General features: G+C 47.1%; 1 protein-coding gene across 2 annotated transcripts in view; it reads right to left on the minus strand.

Annotated features, from left to right (window-relative positions):
- Window positions 1-9010: 9010 nt before the first annotated feature.
- The window catches only part of LOC144176736 (protein zer-1 homolog), a 117579-nt gene continuing 103481 nt past the window's right edge, over window positions 9011-23108 (minus strand). For both annotated transcript variants that reach the window (XM_077705227.1, XM_077705228.1), the window contains exons 17-19: window positions 22178-22275; window positions 21664-21790; window positions 9011-9131 (exon numbers count right to left, since the gene is read on the minus strand). In XM_077705227.1, coding sequence (XP_077561353.1) covers window positions 9077-9131; window positions 21664-21790; window positions 22178-22275 — 280 coding nt within the window. In that variant the 3' untranslated portion in view covers window positions 9011-9076. The remainder of the gene's footprint in view (window positions 9132-21663; window positions 21791-22177; window positions 22276-23108) is intronic.

Here is a 23108-nt window from a genome sequence, read left to right on the forward strand (position 1 = left end):
TATGTAAATCGCCGGCTTTTAGCTGCTTGCTACCTAGCCTGAAATTGTTGCAGATTTTCTTCAGGTCCGAATTTCGCCACACTGGATGACGACAAAGCAAATTTTGCTGTGGTCGTGCAAAACTAAAGTGCCACTTCGTGCAAATCGCCGGTTTTCTGTCTGCTTTCCAGCCTGCTTTCCAAAATGAATCCTTCCAGGATTAATTATGACCTTTAACGTGCGCCGAAATCTCGCACACACGGGCGTTTTTGCTTTTCGCCTCCATCAGAAAAGCAGCCGCCGCGGCCGGGAATCGAACCCGCGACCTCGTGCTCAGCAGCACAACGCCTTAGCCACTGAGCCACCGCGCCGGGTCTCGCCGGGAAGATGTACTACATACCTTGAGATTGTGCATTTCCTGCAGAACCATAATTTCGTTCCGACGGGCGATGACAAAGCAATTTTTGCGCCAAAAAAGGGGCACTGGTGAGCAGTACATTGTTCACCCACCCGCCGCAAGCAAGTAATGGAGCCGAATGAATGAACCGGCTGGCTTGGCTGCTCGGCTGGTTAGCCGCTCGGCCATAGCACGGTGGCGCCATTGTATGGCCAGGGACCTTTCTGGGGACCTTTTTTGGTTCCCTAGGCCCCTTAGGTCGCCTAGGGAGACGGATCGCCTTCTTGTGCGATGATTTCTGTCAACCAATCAGCGTTTCCAGCCGTTCCTTCCCTTACACTCTTACACCCTACTATAGTGCCTGTAACCCTACCCTGCCGCAGGCACGTGTTGCTTTCGCCTAGCCAGAAACGCACCAGTTTTAGCTGGCATATGACTAGAGCCCCTTACTTTTTGCGGTGGAACATTTCAAATTCTGCGATTCCAGATAGGGGAATCTGCAAAATTCCGCGACAACATTGAAACGGCATAAGGTACATGTAACAGTTCATTTATTACGTAGACACTTCAGACTCCTAACATGCTAGATTTTATTTACAACTGAAGAAGGCTGTTTGTAGCTGAGCATTTGGAATGCTTTGTGCTTTCTTCACCAAGAGAATAGCACGATGTCACCATAGCGACTGAACGGCTTTTCAGAGTTGATTGCACCGACAGGTATTTAAAGGAGTACTGACACGAAATTTTTATGTTACGTTTTTTTCACTGCTATGCGTGCCTACCAGCCCACTAATCATAGAATGACAGATTAGACGGTCGAGCGCAGCGTAAACATTCATTTACGGCGTCGTTTATTCGCGCCAGTTTCGGTTTCGACAAAAAAAACGCCGAGCGGCCGCCATGACAGCATGTATGACATGGCGTCACCATTCTTGCCGTATCGCTGCCTCTCTGGAAGCGCGCGCGAGCGAGCGCACGCGCGCGCCCAGACCGGCCGAGGTCTTCGCCGTCCCCACAGGCCCGGGCAGCATGACGTCAGTCCTAAAACCATGACGTGTACACACGCCCGAGCAGCGCGCGCCAACCACAGCCAGCGCGTCGGCTTCGTCACGGGAGCCCCGACGTCGGCAGTTTGGGGCACGTAGCAGATGATGTCACGTCGGCCCGCTCTGGGCTTTCTCGTGCGGGCGAAGATTAAAATGGATTTTAAATATGTTTCGCTGAACGGTTGCTGTTCAAACTTGCTGGGAGATATCTCCTGATAAAAAGGAAGCGTTTTACATAGTTATCTCAGCTTTGAAATTTCGTGTAAGGGCAATGGAAGAAAGTGTTGGAGTCAGGTGTTCCATCCTAGCCCAGAAAGCCAGGACATCAAAATCTCCACCTGGCTTTTCTTGTTTAGAAAGAAATGGTGCCAAGTCCCTGTCACTAGACTTGAGGTCTTTGGCAGACTTCAGGTACACTTGCCATTTAGCAGCTAGGGCTATAAATCCAGGAACGGCCCCAAACTGTGATCTCTACTCTGAGAGACACCCAACTTGCTGGGGATCCAAGCACCTCACACTCTTGAAGAACTTCCAAGTGCAAGAGCTCTCCAAGTATACTAGCGCCTTGCTAGCCACTTTACTCATTGCACCCTTCATTTGTTTTTATAATCTGACGGGCCTTGTCATGTGCAATGTTCTCTTTCTGTGGCTATGGCTAAGCCCCTTGATTCGGATGGAGGCTGCGCCACCTAGACACTTTTATTATTTGATACGGTAGGAATACGCAGATGCAAATTGAAATTTTCAACAGTAAAAACGTTGCAGACAATTAATAGAAACCATTTTGCTATTGCTAATAGAAAATACCACTTTTCCGCCACATTCCACCGAATATATTGGTTTGGGGACGTAGCACCACACTATTGAGGTTTTTTTTTTTCTTTTTGGAATTCCGCAAAAACACTTTAATTCCGCGATTTTTCGCGGAATTGCGGAATTGCGGAAAGCTAGGGGCTCTACATATGGCTCAGCTCTTAGCCACAGGTGTTCTAGATACAAAGGTCCGCACTAAGGACGATGCTGTTGTCAAAGCGTTCCCACGTTTTGAGAGGAGGCTTAGTATGGTCGCGAAAGGATGAAAAGTTGGGGACGTCAAGTTCAGGCTCTTTGATTGAGGAGGAACACTTCATCCTGGTCTTTTCGTTTGCGAACCCCCTGTTCGAACTTGTGGACGGCAGGATTGTTGAACCCGGAATTTACCCACGTTCCCTGGATTCCGATGGCCTCCAGGCGTCACAGGGACGATACTTCAACGTCTGCAGTGGTGTCTATAAAGCGGGGAAGGAGGGGGGGGGGGGGTGTACGCTTCCCCGAGTGGGTGGCTGAGTGGCCCGAGCTGTCGGGTTGGGCACCTTATACGGTCCAGCCCAGACCTGTCTCTATGGCTGTGAGAGAAAGAAAGAGAGAGAAATTCGTCCCGCTGCTACCTTACAATAAACATCCGACCCGATCAGCACACTAACCTGATGCTCCTAGCTGAAATGTGGCTGCAAACTGAGCATCAGCACCCACTTGACACCTAGCAGCCATTGTCTGAAGGATTTTTTGCTTACAGGCAGGCTTGTGACGTCACAGATGTCAGGGACTTCGAGGCCCTCAATCGTGACGTGGTGGTTATCGTGCTGACATTTAAGTGTCAAGGAGACTCACTTGCACGTAACAGGTGTTCTCGGGCGAGTGTTTCCGAACGTAGCAAGATGTTCCACACCGTCGACGGGACAAAACAGTGCTCGGGACACATCACGTCAGGTAAAAGTCGCGGACTCCCAGTATCCAGCAAAAGGTGAACAAGCAGCTGGCGGCTTTTGCCGAGGCCGCATGCATAGCCTGTCTGCAGGAGCACTAACATAAGTGCTGCACCACTGGCCGATGTTGATGTCACCACGCTGGCTGCATCGCACCTTTGCTGCGATGTAGACCCGAGTCTTGGCTAGCAGACAAGAGACCTACCCCTGGGAGCTGGATGTCAGAGAGACGTGAGGTGCTGACATGAACCGTGGCTGCAGACGAGACTGTTTGGCAGATCTGCAGTGTCATTCGAAGTGGTTGTACTTTCCACCATAGAGTTTCTTAGTAAGTATACTAGAGGAAACTGCACCTGGGTATCCATGTCGTCGTTGGGGGTTATGGGAAGACCACCGCTTCTGGCTTGGGCTTGCATGAGAATCGGATTCTTAAGCAGTTTTTGGGATTTGCTTTCACTATGCATTAACACGTCTACGAGGCAGCCTGTTGTGTGGCAGCCGTGAGCCGTGGCAACTGCGTGTTTCGTGAAAGAGCAGGCAGTGCGTCATCGTACTTAACGTTGGTCATGCTGCAGTTGAAGGAACGTATGACTGAGTGGGTAATATGCCGCCGCAAAAGTTGTAGCTGATGAAGAAAATAAAATGTGCTTCGACAAAGACTGCAGATACAACAGATACGGGCACCTGCATCTGTCCTATCTTGTCTTCACCCGCCACTGTTCAACGCCACGTTTTCCTTTTTCTTCAAGTATGAACCAACTCGCTCAGAAACAAGTTTTGTTGAACAGTAGCTGACAGTCGGTGCACCGGTTTGCCACAAAGGCAACATTTTCACAGGCACACTGAAAAACATTTCCAAGCTCTTCAAACAACTGATTATTTGAAATATAATGGTAAAATTAATAAAATAAGGGTATCTAACAAGTCTACCCAGAAATATTAGCATTGTTGTTAACTACCAGCCATTTTTGCTTCAGTATTCTAGCCACTGTATTTTTGCTACCAGCTTGGTCTGCAGAATCGTAGGCACAACCGTTCCTGCAAAAATATGCTTTCTTTCCTTTTTCCTTAGCTTTAAAACAGCCTGTTTTATTTTCCACATATATAACAACACACCATTTTTGCGTTTTTGTGCACTCAAATATATGGCCATTAAAACGCTTCAATCCAAGCCAATGATGAAACTAAGGTGAGCGCATGGTATAACGGCGGCCCATGACAACACAGACAACCTTGATGTGACCCACACAGACGCTAGCGCCAGATTCCTCTTTAGAGTATATAGTAAGAAACTATGCTACAAGCCTTCAAAAACATAGGATTGGCAAGCCAACCCTGTCTTAGAGGGAGATTGAAGTGAATTTGTCAAGCTCTCGTTTTTGCTTGCACTGCGTAGACGGGCTCAAATTGACACACTTTTCATCGTTTATCCGGTTGATAACTCGGTAATTATTTTATAAGGCCCGAAAGAAGAAAAACTACTGTGCACGGTCTGCGGCGGCTGCACCAACTAAAGGCTGTGACGTCGGGAGGAGGTGCACCGTGACTGGACGATACCCAAGGTTAGCATTCAAGCAAGTTATGGTTTCGGTTCTGTAAAACAACATGCTTGACATCCGACGTTATCGTTGGGTGGGCATTATCGATATCTCAATAATCGTCATACCACACTTCTGCCATGTTGTCGGCTGTAAAATGCCTAAGATAAGCCTCCCAGGACGGCTTGGAATCGTAGCAATCACTAGCAGAGGCCTACGCAGTGGATGAATGCCCTCCGCGTCACCGCAGACGCTCAAATGCCATGCGCTTTCCCCCCCTATTTGGAGCTTGCCTCACTCATGCCTGTATCATAAAAAGTGTGTTTGCACCAGGCCAAGGGTCTGCTGATTCTGGCCTGTGCCCACTGCCCCCGCAAGCAGTCAGTGCTTATGGCAGCAGCACGACAACAAGAACTCGCTAGCGCGTTAAGTGTCAGTCTGCGCGCGTTCTGCGAACTCGTTGGTGCAGCAGTGAACGTTATGGCCCAAAAATGGTGGACTCAGTATAGAAACCATCGGCGGAAGACGAAGAAATCAATTTAAAAAAAATAAAGCCGTTCCACTCAATGTGAAAGCTGTCGAAAGTGCAGAGCAGTGATTTGCCATAATGGGCTGTAGTGCCGTTCTTCGCTCACGGTTACCATCAAATGCAATTACAATTTCCCGGCTTCGCAGTCATAGTGTGCCCCCTGCCTGAAACTGCGCCAGTGAGAGTTCTGTTCTCTTTGTGCTTTTTACTCCCCGCACGTGCCGGCGTTGCACTGTCACATTTTGCATTTAATTACCATCGTAAAAACCAACCCACCGGGTGTCCTTAACTAAAGGAACACGGGCGCTGCCAGTTAATTACATATATTTTTCCTCAAATGTACCCATAGTTTTCTTTGCGCTAAACAACGGGAAGATGTATGACAAGCGCCAGCGTTTAAAGAATTTTGAACGCTTATGATATATAAACCGCTTGGCTTTCGATTTAATTTTTCTACTAAATAAATTCGCGTAAGCGTACTCAGAGTGGTCGAAACATGGCCTATGGACTCCGGACTACAATTTGCGCTAGTAATCCTGCAATGTTTACATATCACTTCAGTGTCCCTTTAATGATTGGCTTTATCCAAGTCTTCTCAATCCAAGCAAAGAACAACGCTTGCTCTCCAAAACTTCAAGGCATCTGGCCTCCATGATTTCCTTTAGTTTCGTACCCCATTGGATGTATCAATTTTTTTCCAATTCCCATTATATCCACCTCCCTTAGACACTAAAATTTGCTAAAGCGTAACATGGCGTCTTTGTATCCCTTGTAAATAGAATAAATGAGTGTTACTACCACCACCACCACCACAGCACCTGCTTGCCAGCAGTCGTTTTCGCTTCTCCACTGCTGTGCAGTGGGCGAGAACATGGTCCTCTGCGTTGCAAAGATGTTAATTAGCAGTCCCGCAGGTAGAGATTGGGCGCCGAGAGTCGTCGCCATTGCTGGACTGATGAGTAGAAGTGAGGACTGCGTCTCTCCTGGACACAGCATGTGAATGGCGCAGGACGATCTGATCAATTCGTGTCTGTAATTTCAACCTGGGTGCACAGGAAGTCAAGGATCGCTTTGATTTCCTGGGACCTGGTGGAAGGAGACCTGGAGACCACAAATGTGTCCTGTTGAGACCCTTTCAGCTTTTGCCGGTACAGGAGGCCCAGATGGTGTGGCAAGGTCCACAGTAGGACGCAATGGAGCACAATGGAGTATTGGTCTGGGGATATCCCCAGGCCCTCCAACGTGTTGATGTGAAACATGACTGTCTCATAGAGAACCCACTCTTTGTCGGCATTGGCTGAACTTTGTATTGGCTCCAGGGCAAGCATTTGTCCAGGTGGTTATCCACAACATCTTTATGCCCAAATCAGTTGGTGATTGCGTTGACGGTGAAGTCATCAGCCAGTCCGATGCCATTGATGGCGTCCTTTGTGGGACCGGTAGGGTACGTGAGCAAATACTGAAACTTCTCAAGGTGTGGCAAGGTTGGGTTCAAGTGCATGCTCGCGTCGCACTGGGCACAGAACCCTTGTCAGTGGCATTGGTCACCCGAGGATGTCGGTATTTGGAGCTTCGGAAGTGCGGCAAAGGGGGTTCCTTGCGTTGCCCGAGAGATGCCCGGTTGAGGCTATGAAAATGCGCTCTTGGAAGGCCTACCGTAGTCAGTTGCAATGGCGCCGGCATAACAGGCCGGGTTCGTGATGGAGCGCACGTGCGTTTGAAGGGCGCAGATACGCTCGTATGGTGGCCAGAACGTTGGTGTCGAATTTGTCTGTGAGACATCTAAAGCGCCGCGAGACATATGCATGACTACAGCATGCGATTGGCAAGCGACTGATCGTTATGACTGTCGCCACGACTAGTTGTACGCGTGAATTTGAGACACATGGTTTGATGCGCGCGTGCGATGCATCGTCGGCGCCGCCCCACACGCTGTTTTTGCTCCATCGTTGCCTCCCTGTTTAGGCGCACTCTGGCTGATTTGGATATGTGCACAAGAAAACCGAGGAGGAAAAGAAAACATTTATAAACTTGAAGTGAAAAGGAATAGTGCTATTACGTTATACTTTGCATTTTCATACGTTCAGTACAGCGGTGTGGAAACATTTAGCACCCATGATTCCGCTCGTCCGCTCATAGGTACCGCTGGCAACGTGTCTACCAGGCAGGGAGCGCACATTGCCGGCGGCAGGGGCGGAAAGCTGCTCCCCACAAAATACTCAATTGACACTGGCGCCTCCTCGGGGCTTTGATAGAAACTTCCTCAGCAATGACACCTTCAGGCTCTCATTGGCTGTGGCCGCACGACAGTCGCAACGATGGCACGACTGCATCTGGCTTGCCCGTTGCACATCATGAGCCTCCACCGACCAGCGAACGACGCCAAAACCGGTCCTAACAATCCATCGTAATGATCAGTCGCATGCGAATCGCATGCACCAGTCGTCCATGTGTCTCGCGCTTAAATCTGGCTGTCCAGCCCATGCAAGGCTTGCTGTTTGTCAAGGACGACTTCGAGATGTGTCTGCATATAAAGGGCCAATGCTGCCAGGTTCTGCAACAGAGCATCGAGTGCCGTCATCTGCTTCATGATGGTAGTACACAGGACACTTCGGCGGCGACGTATGAAATGAATCCATGGCGCGAGTCGGCGAAATCGGACGGCTGAGGGCTTCGGCCCCAGAAATTGTGTCGCGAAAGGAATGATATGGCCAGGCACCCGGCTACTGTGATGTTTTTATTGGGCCATTTTTCCACAGGGCATAAGACACACAAAGAGACTATATCGTGGCAAGTCGCCACTGCCTGTATCGTCATTCCATTGCAAGAGTTATTCCAAATGTTGCTGATCTCCCTTTGTGATATTCCCTTCCAAGATAGGTACAAGCCAGGTAATCCCGGTGTGATGCAGAAATTGAAAATGTCGCACCCCATCTCTAAACCAACCTAAAAGATACCAAACCACCATTGTTTATCAAAATACACAGAACTTTCCCAAAAGAACATTTTACAGTGAAAAATATCACCGGTCTTGAACCCATGTTGTTTGCAGCAGCACCCACGAATTCTATTCCTCAGCTATACTGAGGCCTAACAGCGGGGCTCTCTTAGCAGTTGCTCGGAACAAGAGGAGTGTTTGAAGCTAAGCAGCTGATGGCACTGGGTGCGTACAGGAAGTGGTGGCCCTGTACTCACTACAGAGGAACGGAACCTCGCCTCCCTCCTTGCTACAGGCCGGTGCAACATCGCATTCACGCCCTTCTTCACAGGTGTCGCAACTACAGGAATTTTCCGTGCGGCTGCACTGCCGCCACTTGGAAGGTGAGGGTGCATATTAAGACTTGTAGAAGGAATAAGCGAGCTCAATAAAAGTTGGTAAAAACAGCGTCGCTGCTCCCCTATTGCCAGCTCGTGCAGAGAAGGATTCTTAACATTGCTGTGATTTTTTCTTGTTTGCAGCTGCTGTGGCATCACTTCCACGCCCTTCTTGACTGGTATTCTAATCGACTGAATTCCTTTATTCGTGGGCCACACTGGCGAAACTTGTAAGACTAGACCGCATACCAAGCTTCATAGAACTGCAGCAGAGAATAAAAGTTTTAGGCAGTGTGAGCGCTGAAACTATCTGCGCCAAGAATGACCCCGAAAATTGCGGCACTCTTTCGGGACTCAGTGCAACCACAGCACTCACTGAAGGGAGTAGCGGGACCATGTTCGCTTGAACTAAAATGTGCTTTCATTTTCTGCCAGTGGAAAAACCCAGACAGGCATCCAAGAACAGAGCAGTGTACGGCAAGGCCGCAGTGTTTTATTGCAAACCGTTGTCAAACCAGGCAGCGCTGTCACGCTGTCTCTTCCTCCAGGCACGTGAGGGCATCACCTTGCTCAGTCCCGTGCCTGCACATAAACACACACACATCTCAGTGCTGCTGGAGACACTCTTGTCACTCCCAGCTTGTGCAGTTACGTTCACCTGTCCTGTTTCGCCGCTGGCAACAAGCAGAGCTAGCTCTTACCCTGGAGACAATTCCCGTATGCACCCAAACGTTTTTTATTAATTCTTCACAGCGGTGGCCCTTTCCCATTTCTAAGAGAATGAATCAATCAATGGCTTGAGCTTGAGAACTCATCCAAGACTCATCTAGTTAAAATAAGCACAGGGTTACCATGATGAGACACCCTGCAATGTGTCTTATCATGTACGTATCTGGAAAGTGCGCATTCTTTCTGGTTCATTAGCTGAGCACTCAGTCAAGACATGCACGACCACAAGGTGTTCTGCACATCTGGTGCAGAACACACCACTGAGGAGGAGGTAAGAAAGCATGCCCAGTGTAAGGCCAATTTTTAGGGCCCTTTTACAGTTCCTCCTACTAGCCTTCTGATTCTGGGTTGTTGATAACCTCCATGTTGCTTTTGAATGTGATCAAGGGAGTCAGCCGACAACAGCTTGCCATCCTAGAAGCTAGATCGATTCACGAACCTGCAGCGCTCCACAAGGCCCACTGCTGGCACTAAATAACGCTATACCAAAATGCCGACAAATGGATTCCTTTCCATTTCTGCCATAAGATGAAACTTCACATTTGGTGCTGCTATACTGAGAAAGTTATCGAACAGTGTGGACCCTAACAATAGTGACCTGCGACTTTAGGGTGGCTGCTACTGATTTCAGTGATAAGGGCCATAGTCACATGTTAAAGGATCAGATTGCATCAATGAGTACAAGATTAAAAACCGACGGTGTCTTCTATTGACGTGGAATGCCATAGGCTGTTCGCTGGCCAGTTGGTTTATCTTGAACAGCCCTGCTAGGACACTAGGACAAAGGGCGGCCAAAAGATTGTAACTGACATACGGAGTCATGATGCATAACCAGATGTGTGTAGCTTCTCCCAGATAAACTTCCGTTGATAGTCCTGCTCTCCTTCCTGTGCCCCTGTCTTGTTAGCGCTGTTCGAAGTGAAACCTTAGGAACTAGCTTACCTTTCCATACTTCTGTGGTTTGTTTTTGATGGCGAGGGATCAATTAACTGTGTGAGTAATTTTAGAGGTCTAGGGATGTTTAGTAGCAAAAACACACAGCACTACCGCACAGCTACGGAGATGTCTTTGTTGAGTAAAGGCTACATCACAAAAGCTTGCCCATCTTAATTCTTGGATGTCTGCACGTGACTAGTAATCAGGTGTGAACACATTAGAATGTAACCACCACAAGCGAGAAGGCAGCACTGCACCGTTAGATAATATCTAACAGCACACAACTCGCAAGGCGACCCCACAGAGTAACCCTGACATCAAGAGTGAAGCCCAAAGCAACATCGCAACTACTACTACTATGTATGTTTCATTGACACAAGGGTGTCTGAGGCCAAAGAGTGCCAAGACAATGTTTGTTTTGTCACATTTGTTGTTAAAATGACATGCGATGATTGTGATGTACTGGATAAAAAAAAAATTCCCATGCCTTCCCGCGAGGGAAACACGAGTAAATGCAGAGCATTGGGGGGTCGTTAACGCCGCGTAAAGTCGCATTAGGGTGGGTAGTTGGGTCGTAGTTGCGTTGGTGTTGGTTTGGGATAGAGAGAGGAGAGTAAAGTCGCGTTAGGGTGGAGCGAGCGTCAACCCAACCAAGGAAGGAAGGAGTAACGCAGTGACTGAAGCACGAGCGACCGCTAGCCGCTTTATATTTGCAGCGCGCGCAGTAGAGGGAGAGCAGTACGGGGAGGGGGGGGGAGAAAGCGCGCATGCGCAAGCAGCACGCGTCCTTCCACGCCCCACCGTGCTGCTATCACGCACCTGTTACGCCGAGACCGCGACGGAGCGAACGGGCTGACTATGACGCATGTGCGCGCCAGCTGCTGTTGAGAGAGAGGAGGGAAGGAGGAGAGGCGCACCTGCTGCGGACGCGGAGCTGTGGACGCCGTCCGACGCAGGAAGAGGCGAGGCTAACAAATGCTCTGCATTTAATAGTGTAAAGGGCCCTTACTCTAAAAAGCGAAGATGAATAAGATGAGAGGTAACAATGATGATGTTTAGGCGTGTGCTGGGAGCGCCATAACATAACAGGGATGGCAGTGACGTCCCTGGCATGTTAAGAAAATGCTCAGAACCACCCTCACTATTTGCATTGGGTGGCTCTGATGTCACACATGGTATGAGATGAGTGCTAAAAATACAATGTCAGCGAGGTAGGCTAAAAGGCGTTCACTTCTGATGGGGGGTTGATCAGATAAAAACAGTGACGGGTGTAAGGGTATCGTGTAGGTGTATAGTTCGGGGAAGTGTCGTTTCCTTGTGTCATAGTATGCCAAGCATTCAATAAATACGCGGAGGACTAAGTCTTCGTCCGCACTTCTCACAAGCTGGTGGTGGGGTTCCGTTTAAAAGATATGAGTGTGTAGCGTGTGTGTGACACATTCTTAATCTGCATATTGATGTTTCTGTGAACCTGTTCCGTTTCTGTGTTGTATTTCCCTATATGTGGTTTTATAATGTGCAGTTTGTTTTCGATTTCTGTGTCCCACTGTACCTGCCAGTGCCTCCAAAGCATGCTCTGAACTAGTGGCTTCATGTCAATGTAGGAACATGTGGGATATCTACAACACTGCGGAGAGCAGCCACAGCGGCATTCTGGTCAGCGATTTCATTGCCCAAAATTCCGCTGTGCCCAGGTATCCAGCACACTACTACAGTCAATTTTAGAGCATAGGCAGACCTTATGGATTTTATAAGACGGTTTAAAATGAAGTTTCGCATTGGTTTTCCTGAATGAAGAGCTAGTACTACACCCACGGAGTCCGTAAAAATAATGAAACTGTGTATTCTGGTTTCTGTAATGTGTTCCACAGTGGTTAAAATGCGGTGTACCTCTGCTGTAAAAATACTGGTACTTTTGTTCATTGTCTTTGTGGCAGCAAAGTTTGGGCCATGTGCAGCGCATGACACAGAATGGGCGGACTTGGAGGCATCTGTGTAAAACGTTGTGTAAGGATACCGTACTTACCCGATTCTAACGTGCAGCTTTTTTCCGGAAAAATAGGCTGAAAAATCGCATGCGCGTTAGAATCGGATATGAAACCGAAACTGGCAAAACAGCTGAAGTTTCGTTCCACCCATCGCCATCTCAAGATGGCGCCAAAGCTTTTAGCAACAATTTTTTAAATCTAGGCGCCTAGGCTTTTCTATCGGCGTTCACACAAATCGTCAAATTATTCCACTTGCGCACTTGATAACAGCAATGGCAGCAGTGGCAACGAAGGTGCGCCGCTTCCACGGCTTACGAGCGGTTCTCACGCGTTCACAACGAGCGGTTGGCTGAAGCGTACGCCTCTGGAGAAGCTCGCTGGATGGGCGTGCGAGGCGTGGGCCACGATCCCATCGAACATGGTTGAACGTTTGTTCAGAAGTGTGGCATCGCAAACGCGCTTGACGGCACCGATGACGAGATGTTGCGGTCAGCGGAAGGCGACAAGGAGCTCTCGGAGAGGGACGAGGAGTGAGATGAGTGAGATTACTTCGGGAAATAAATTGCCCGTTTCTCTTGCACTCATTTTTCTTGCTCGCAAAGTTTTTTGCGCGTTACAATCGGAGGTGCAAGTTTTTTCGGTTTTTGTCTGAAAAATCGGGTGCGCGTTAGAATCGGGGGCGCGTTAGAATCGGGTAATTACGGTATTTGTGTCGTAGATGTAGGAAGTGCTGCAAGATGAGTTCTCTTGGTGCAGTGCTTTTGTTACTGGTTCTAAAAGATAAATCACAAGAAATTGGGGACATTTCCCAAGGAGCAACAAGGTCTGCGATACAAGTTTTGTAAATCTCGCTAAAAGAAATCCCAAGCTCCCCAGCTTGCACTTTTCACTCTCAACGAAAAAGGCGCAAGTATAGAGGGCCAACTGAGAAACGAGTGCATGGCAGCGGTGTCGTTGACAATAAACGAAGAAGGGTGATTTTTTATGGATGTTGCCTTCATGGCATACAATAGATCTGTGTATAAGCGCTGGTCTTCCAGGCACCACTGGTCACATTCCACATATAGGCTTTGTGCAGGACTCATTTGGAAGGCTCCTGACGAAAGGTGAAACCCAAGGGGCAGAACAGGGTCAAGCATTTTTAAAGCGGTTTTTGAAGCTGACCCATATACTACGCTCCCATAGTCCAACCGCGACTTCACTAAGCTGTTGTAGAGACGCAGCAGGCACATCTTATCTGCGCTGTAGGAGAAAGCTGTTTTACAGCTTTCTTGATAGGACTTTTAGGATATTCAATGCCTCTATACATTTCATTTTGAGTAGCTTTATGTGTGGAATAAATGAGAGGTTTTCATATAGCACAATGCCTAAAAACTTGTGCTCCTTCTGCACAGGCACAGCTATTCCACTGAGCTGGACGGTGGGCTCAGAATGAATGCCACGCCTCTTGGAAAATAAGACACATGAGCACTTTTGAGGATTTTGCTTAAAGCCATTTTTGTGCGCCCATTTTACGAGCCTGTTTGTGGCAAGTTGTATCTGCCATTCACAGATAGACAGGTTACATGGAGGGAAACTGATATGAACATCATCCACATAAATGGAGTAAAAAATGGTGCCGGGCAGAGCTTTTCCAAGTGTGTCCATCTTAGCTATAAAAAGTGTGCAATTAAGCACTCCACCCTGAGGAACATCATTGTCTTGCACATACAGTGCGGATACTGCATGTTCGCTCTGAATGTTCGTTAAGACAGATAGCTTTCAAGAGTGTTAAGGGGGGAGGTGGGTCTTTAGACAATTTTTTTTACTATTAGTGCCAGCTAGATGAAAATTGGCAGTCTTGAGCAGTTGTTTATGCTGATTTCAAATATGTAATTGGTTTTAACATAGCTGTATTTGTTCCAGAAATGCAAAACTTTGATATTTATTTTTGAGGCATTTCTTATGGGGGTTGAGCAATTTCGCTTTAGCAAACTCAATAATGATTTATACGGACATAATGCCAAAGGTCTACTCTGGGGGGCTATGCTATTTTTATTCATTTCGAAGACTTTTGCAAAACATGAAAAAGGTGAACATTTATTATCAACAATTTGTATAAAATTGCCTCATTTTTATTAATTTTTGCAATTGGGTAAACAATGACAGAGCAATAAAAATAGCATCACCCCCTAGATCAATTCAATACGAATACAATGGTACCAGTCTTGTCATCCTAGCTTAAGAGCAACATTACAAAACCCCCTGTAAGGCAGAGCATGGTCTTGCAAAAATAGAAACTGAGAAAAATGCATCTGAAATTTCAGATCATGGTAGCTTTTGCTACAGCATAGCCAAAACAATATACAGTCGAACCCCGCTACAACGAACTCCACTTCAACGAAATATTTCCAATTTCTCGTCAGCTAGCCATTGAAGTCAATGCAACAAAATCCTCGCCACAACAAACCATTTATAAGGCTTGCTTTCGCTTCAACGAAATTTTCGATGATTTGGGCAGTGTTTGAACAATTATTTTACAATGAAATAAGCATAGCGCCAGCTATCTGTAACGTTTTATACATTCAGGACGCTTAGTTTCACCGAAGACATGCGTGGTGCGCCCACACCGCCACCCCCCCCCCCCCCCCCCAAAAAAAAAAAAAAAAACTCATAGGCGGACGCCATTGTTTGATGGTGATAATGATGTGGCTGGCCATCTTTACGTGAGGCAGCGGGCCGGTTCGCCAAGCCAGAGCTACATCCAATCCGCAAGGTCAATCCATATCCAGTTGAAATCGCACAAATGTGCTCCGCTGCTGGTGCGGCGCCGTCATGCATGCGTTGTGAGCAGCTGTCCTTGCCGTTTTCCTTCTACCATTCTTCATAGCCAAGAGCAAAAATCATGTTTGCGCGTTTGGTCTTGAAGCCTAGTCATCCTATCTTAGTCGCGAGCGCGCGGTCCTGTTAAATGCAAGCACGCGCGTCTTGCCTGCCAAGGTCAGTAGCTGCCGTGCCCTGTCAGAGGATAAGATAACGGCACTGCTCCTGCCACAAGCGAGAGGGGGGCTTCCGACAGTCTAGCAGCTATCTGCAAGTAATCAGCTCGGTGGACACGCCTTGTTGTACAGCAATATGTTTTGTGCTTGCATTTCTTCACCCCCTCCATAACGCATTCTTTGTGTGCAGTGAAAAACATAACCATTGCTATGTTTGTTATCTGAATAAACATGACATTATTGCGTGTCACTCCTTTATCTAAACATTTTATTATGCTGCCAATGATGTGGAAACATACAGCGCTATTAAATGCAGAGCATTTCAGTAACTCACGATGTCACCCGCGTTGGCGTCCGTAGTCCGCACCGTCGTCGTCCCTACTATATATAAAAAAAAAAAAAAACACCATCCGGCGCCAGGTTTCGATCCCTCGACCCTGCGGGTGGAACGCAATGAACCCGGTGCCGTACCGACTGCGCCACAAAGCCGACACAGAATTGGACGTTACGGACGCGCCTTATATCGTTGACTCATTCACATTACTGCTGACGAGCGCTCTCTCGTCAGCAGTTGCCACAAGTGCAACTACATTAACGTAACGCAAACTACTTAACGTCGTGCGCCCCCGGAAATGCTCTGCATTTGATCGTGCCCCTCGCGAGGGGGATGTTTAAAGTTATGTCGAATGCGTTCATTGCTGCAACTGAAGGAAAATTGGCCATTAGCCTGTAATGGGGTAATTCCAGCGGACGAAGAACGTCAAGACCGAGAAGAGGGAAAAATCCTTTGATTGATTGATTGATTGATTGATTGATTGTAGGGTTTAACGCGCCGATGTAACGCAGGCGATGAGGCGCGCCGCAGTGGAGGGATCCGGATTAATTTTTATAAATTATTTGCACAATGTGCCTAAATAAATGTGACTGAGAAATAACTGTCGTTCGTAAATATAAATATTGTTTTATTGTTGAATAATACTTGGTTTTTTTGTTATTAGTGTTTGTTCCCTCCTCACCTAGTCGCGCTTCAATCGCCGCTCCCATAATTCTTCATGTTGATGTCGCTGGCAATAGGTTCTGAACCGCTTTTCGTCCGAAGCTTCGCTAGCATTTGTCTGTTTGGGCATATTTCGCCTCAACGAATTTTTCGCACGTCCCGTCAATTTTGTTGTAGCGGGATTCGACTGTAAACAGCATCATTTTGTAGCTGTGTTCTTCACGAAGAAAAGCACACCAAGTATGTGACTGTAATATAACAATAACTCTGCAAAGATTGACGTAAATTCACACGAATACCATAAAAATTGGCAAGGAAACTTAAATTTTCTACTGTTACATTTCAGAAACTGTATATCCTCATTCACCTTTTCTCTCTGTCTTTTCAGAATACAGAAAGGCACAAATACCATGTGCTGCTGTTATTTTTGTGCTACTAATGAGACTAAAGCACAGCAGCCACCCAGTACTAGAGATTGTCCTGCAACGCATCTCAAACCTACAGCAAGGCTGTAGGTGAAATGCACTTTGGTTGTCAATGCTTCAGTGGTACAAATAACACCACCTGCTAGACCCATTAAATACAAATGAAATTATACCAGTCTTGTTATCCTGGCTCAAGAGTAAGACAAGGAAACACTCCGCAAGGAAGAGCATGACCTCACAAAATAAACTCTAGAGCTGCAGGTGGACTCCAATTTGGCAATTGATACCAGTGATACAAACAGCATCACCTGCTAGATATATTTATTGCAAATTAAATGATATCAGTCTTATTATCCTAGGTCAAAAGCCTGGTAGTGAGACACTCCGCAACGCAGAGCATGACGTCGCAAACAAGAGAAAAATGCATGTTTAGTTTCTAACTCTTGCTACAGCTTAGCCACAATATAAAAAGCATCGTGTCACTCTGCTCCTCAAGAAAAAAAACCAAGTATGCGACCGTACCACAAGAATAACCCGGAAAGCTCTATGCAAGTAATGAACTTTTGTAAACAGCGCTAGAAAACTGCACTTTTTGCTGAACTTGACGTACGGTAGTTCCTACTTTGCATTTCCTTCAACGCCGATGCAAACTAAAAAAAGCACAAACATATTGTGCTGTAGACTTTTTTTTTTTCACAAATAAAACCAAAGCACAACAGCGAACTAAATCTGGACGTTTCCACGCGGCGCTTCTCGGACCTGGTTCGTACATGACTGGCGATCTCGGCACCGTCGCCTACGGCGTCTTCCATTATGCTTTCGTACGCTTGCAGTGCGTAGTTCCTTGAGGTAAAGGTCTCCAGGCATTGCGGCATGAGACATAAAGACGTTGACAGAATTGCAGAACGGCAGAGAAAACGCACCCAAATTGAAAATACTGCGGCGGCGAATGCGCGCCTGCAAAAACAAAACGAAAAAAAAAAAAAAAAAGGCGGCTCAACCGCGCCGGCCAGTCAGAGACGTGGAACGGGGGGGCTCGACTCGAGCGCGCATGCTCCTGCCAATCAGCGGCTCGCAAACGACCTTCGGTAAATCGGCGGTAACGCTCGTTCTCCTCATGCGACGCCATTTTAAGATAGCGCAAAATACGCACAAAGAAATCAGCTACAAAACGAGCCCAAGATGGCCGCCGCTGGCAGTCTGCTTCGAGTGTGGCGTGCACGCGAAGTTCAAGCTTTTTTAGCCCGGTTTTCGGTGTTTTGCGGCTTTCGCTGCATTTTCAAATTCGTTTTTGAGATGCTTCCTGATCAAATTCAGTGGTGAAACTTTTAGAGTAGGTGCTTGAAGGTGTAAAGATTTCAAAAATCTGTTTTTCGCAAAATGCGTATTTTCGCGATTTTGGACCATTCTAAGACCCGCATTCCCCCTTAAGGGGGGACGTGGCTTTCAAAATCAACTTTTTTATTTCTTTGTGGATTTTGATGAAAATTGGCACAGCAACTGGAAATGCTTCTGTGATAACACCATAAAAATTTGAAGTTAATATTTTGATAACTTTTTTATGTATGAAATTTTCTTTCTGTTCCGCTTGTACCGAGCTTGAGCGGCTTATAACACACGATAGAAAACTTGTTCGAAGTGCTTTGCATTCTCAAATGAATGGACGAGGTCGTGACAGTTTTAGAATTTTTTTTTTACAACACAATGTTTTTTAGTTTTCATTTTTTTAGAGGTTAATGTGCAACAGGCATGTCAACTGTGAACGATTATTTGAATAAAAAAATCACAAAAAACAAATCTGGAAAACTAAAAGTGTCACGACCTGAACAGTTCATCAAGGAATGTAATGCAAGAAACGGAATCAAAATAGACCCAGCAGTCACGAAGAAATCCCTGGGACAAGCGACACAGGTGGCAAAAAAAAATGTTTTGAGAAAACGGCTTCCGAAGTTGCAACATAGGTTTCACATATCAAAAGTCGTCACGGTTGTAGCCTTTCATGTCCTTTTGAACATGGGGCTTCTGGAAGGCCTTGCCTTGAAATTAAAGTGCCTTTTCAGCCTTTCTCTTTCCAGAAAACATCATTTTCAGCTCCTCCGTGAAGAGTACATACCCCCCTTTGCAAACCAAACGGAGGGGAGATGGGTTTCAATGGGCTTTCAATGCAAAGTAGGTTAGTTGGTTGGCTGTATCGCACTGGACAACCTCCTTTTGCAGTGTTGTCACCATGGCAACAAGTTAAGCATTTTTTTAACTTAAATTTGAACATTTTTGGCTTTTTTTTCATGTTTTATCTTGCCTGGCACAGCAACTTAGTACTCATAGTGCAGGTGTTCATTGCCAAAAGTTTGCATACCACAAGGTTGAAAATGAGCTACTTTGAAGCTTGGTAGAGTATTCTGCATAACTCCCAACTTCAATGCAAGAGCATATTTTTTTTTTACCACTTTTGACATTCAAGGCATCCAATATTCCTCGCAGCACAGCCAGTATGCCCTGAGCAATGGTATCAATAATTTCCCTAAAAAAATCACTGTTAAATGCTGCCACAGTAACGTACATTTTTAACGCAGAGAGCATATTTTATTCCTATATTACTAACTCAAACCTGTTTGCATGAAAATTACAAGTGCACGGGAAACATTGCGCAAGAAAGGCGATATGGCTCGCGCGCATCGCAGCGCACGCTTACCGCGACATATCGAGCTTTGATTATACCTGATATGGCTGGTCAGGTCGCTTTTAAGATTAAAACTAACGTCGCAGGCATTAATTACAACTACTGGCGTTCAATCGTAACCGGTTGCCCAGTCATGTGATGCTCCAATGCGCGTCGGCTATGCCGTGCGCGCCGCAGCGTTTGACGCGTCGACCGTTTCTTTCTCAAGGCTAGCGAGCCCACAGTCAAAACACAGCACTAACTAAGCGTGTAAACATCGCAAATCCGACTAAAAGTTCACTTCACGAACCGCTATCGCAAGCGCGCACACCGCGTCACCCTCCGGGGTCTGGCGACGGTAGAGTCACGCGCACCACGAAGCGTTCGATGACCTCCGCCTTTCGAGCCACACAACTTCCCGTAATCTGGCTCGTTATCTCTGGCATTCCCATCGCGATAACGTCCGTGTTGAATACCACAGATTGAACAGAAACTCGGCCGAGCGAAGCGGCGAAAATGAACTCAATCCGCTCGCTACGCAGCTCAGGCGGCCGCCATCTTGCGTTGCGCCCGCGACATCCAATCAGGAGGGTCGACGTTCTGCGCCCCGACCGGAGGACCAATAGCGCTTCAGCATTTATTTCTAGCTTCGTTTGTGCGTCGTTTCTTTTCTGCCGTTTGTGCGTTTGTGAATGAACGAAGATAAAAGAGACGAGCGGAACCGGAAAAACGATCGCTCGGCCGATCTAACCATATCAAAATGGCCGCGCCCGGTGGCACCGTTGCGGAGATAGAGCGCTCCGAAAATTGCCGTTTTTTCGCCCTTTTGCGCTGATAGTTTGTCACCGCGCCTGACAAAAGTATTTTTTTATGCCACTTTGCGACGCTTTTCAGCGTAAAAACTTTGCAGACGCACAGAATAGGAAACATAGAAGCCGAATATGCGGGTTTCAAAAAAACGATGTTTTGGTCATTTTTCCGAAGTTGAAAGCCGCGTCCCCCCTTAAGCATGTTCCCACAAATACCTAAAGATTTTAGGTCCCGCAGGGTACCGTAGCGCCAGGCAGTGTCATATGCTTTTTCTAGATAAAAAAATATGGACATACGATACTGCTTGTTAACAAAGGCACTTTTTGCATAGGATTCAAAAGGGACAAGTTGGTCCGTTAGGGATCTGCCCAACTGAAAACCTGCCTGGCAGCTGTCAAGAATACCTTTGTATTCCAGGAAACACAGTAACCTTCTGTTGATAATTTTTTCGAACAGCCTGCACAAGCAGCTGGTCAGAGCAATCGGACGATAGCTTGAAACTCAGGAGGCATCCTTTCCCTGTTTCAGCAGTGGCACAACAATAGCCTGTTTCTATGCCTTAAGAAAGTGCCCAGCACACCATATTCTGTTAATTACGCAAAAGGAGGAAAGTATGGACTGTGCCTGTATGAAGGTGTTTGATCATGCTGTACGTAATGTTATCTGCACCTGGCGCCTAAGGCTTGCAAGCAGCCAACGCAGTCATGAGCTCGTGAAGAGAGAATGGAGTGTTATAGAAGTCATTTGATTGCTTTTGGTCACGTATGGACTTTCGCTCAGCTGACTTTTTGTAGTGTAGAAATGTGCTTGTGTAATGTGAAGAGCTTGAGACGGGTTCGAATTGTTGTGCCAACGCATTTGCCTGGTCCTCTGGGGTGCCACCAGTGGTGTTAAGAAGGGGTAAGCCATATGTCCCTTGTCCATTAAGTTTTCTTATCCTTTTCCAAACCTTTTGTATATTGGTGAAAGATTTTATTGAAGTTAAGAAGGACCTCCAGCTGATGTTTTTGGCCTGACGCCGAATGTGCCTTCTTATGGCTTTGGTGCGCTTGCACACTACAAGGTTAGGTTACTTGTGTTACCAGAAGACTGAGGAATGAAGTTCTCTGCAGCGTCAAAGATATGTGCTGTGAAAAAGCTACAAGCTTCATCAATACCCAAGTGTTCAATGGAAGTGTGCGAGTTGAGATTTCTGCTTAAATTTCTCAGTCTGCAGCGGTTTCTTTAAACCTTCTAATTATAAAAACCCACTTGCAATTTGAATTATTGCTTTGAAGCAGAAATTTCATTGAAGCAGACTGTTGTAGCAGGGTTCGACGGTATTAACTTAAAATTCAAGTTGAAATTTCTTTATCAGAACCACATGGGAAGCACCTTCATATGCAGACCAGCCAGAAACGTGTGATAACATTTTTTTGTACACAACAAAAATTTTTAAGGAAGAATTACAGAACTTTTTTTGTTATCATTTCCAACAAAAATTAATTCTGGCCCGTTCTTTGTGTGTACTGCAGCATGTTGTAGAGAATTGTTTTGCAGCTTTCTTGGGGTCCTAGGAGCAGGGCAGCAGCCCCAGTCGTCGTGGCACTTGCCTGTTGCAGCGCTGAGTGATGAGCTGGGCGAGCTCGTGGATGCGTGGATAAGGCCCAGGGTTCTGCACCAACTCTTCCAGCATCTCCAGGCCGCCTTCTTCCCGCACCAGCGGGCAGTACTTGTCCGCTGCATGCAAAAATCCACTCCATTGGAACGGCACTCGCTGCCCCATTCCGTTGGCACTCATGTTTAGAACACAGAACACGACAATAAAAGTTGGCTCTGCCACGGAGCACGCCTACTTTTAAGCTTTATCGCACAGCATGCCAGCTCGGCTCAGCTTTCCCGTGCAACACCGAAGCTGTGCAAGAGAGCCTGACGTGCACAGGTGTTGTGCGAAACAATAGCACAATGCTAACTCTGGTGGGTGTTAGGTGAAGACAAGTTTCACTCAGTTTACTTGAAAAATGAAAGAAATTCTGCCACCCCAACGAATGCATACCCACACTGCCGACTCCAAGAATCGCTGATGGCATGAATAGATGGCTGTAAAAAGCCTTTGGCCAAACTTACGGTAGACGTGAGTGAGATTGGCCAGGGCCCAGACGGCCCAATGTTGAGCCTCTGGCGTGTGTTCACATCGCAGTAGCCTCAGGATGGGCTCAAAGGACCTGCACACAAGTGGCCGCCCAGGCAACTGTCACTGGGGGGTGTGTGGGATACTGGGGTGTACGCTCTGCGATAAATCTCAGGGGAATTTCTTATTTCGGTACTGTGGGTCAAGCAATCATCTTTAAAGGGGCACCGACACAAAAATTTTGCATCTTGTTTTTTTTTGTTGCGATAAGTTGCTAGTGACCTACTTATCACCTGTAGAAACCTCATTTGCTTCAGCGTGCGATGGTTGTTTAATCAGAGGCATTTTCAATGCGGCCAGTCGCAGTTTCGGTTTCAGTGGGTGCCGCGAACCGATGGCTTTTATGTGAACAAAGCTTACCACGTGACCGTCGGAGGGATATCACAGAGCAGAGCTGCCGTAGCACTGTCGAATCCGCATCACCGGCAGTTTCTGCGAATGCCCCCACGTACTGATCTCGTGAGCCGCTTAATTAAAAAGCGAGTGCAAATGCTACCGCGGTTAAAGAACGACGCGCGATGCTCGAGACCGTGGGTGGCAAGACGCGCACTGGAAGCCGCCGGCCGGTCTGCCTACAGGTCCGCCTACAGATGTATTCGGCTTAGCACTGCGGCGGATATTCGATTGCCGCTCTCGTAAGCGGTGAAGATGACAATTTTTAATGCAACCCGCCATCGCATCATAAACTCCTTTCTCATAAGCTGCCACTTGGGTACAATTTCGTGCAGCGGTAGCAAGCTAACACTCGAGCTACCTGCGCCGGCCTGGGCCAATTCGCGGCCATGGCCGCCACCTGCACAGCAACCGTGCGGCTCACTCAGTGAGCTTTTCGTGTCTCCGGCGCATTTTCGCGTCCAATGTAAATAA

Source organism: Haemaphysalis longicornis, unplaced genomic scaffold (genome assembly GCF_048455015.1).
Source record: "Haemaphysalis longicornis isolate Haplotype H1 unplaced genomic scaffold, Haemaphysalis longicornis Haplotype H1 scaffold_1, whole genome shotgun sequence".
In the NCBI taxonomy this organism is placed as follows: domain Eukaryota; kingdom Metazoa; phylum Arthropoda; class Arachnida; order Ixodida; family Ixodidae; genus Haemaphysalis; species Haemaphysalis longicornis.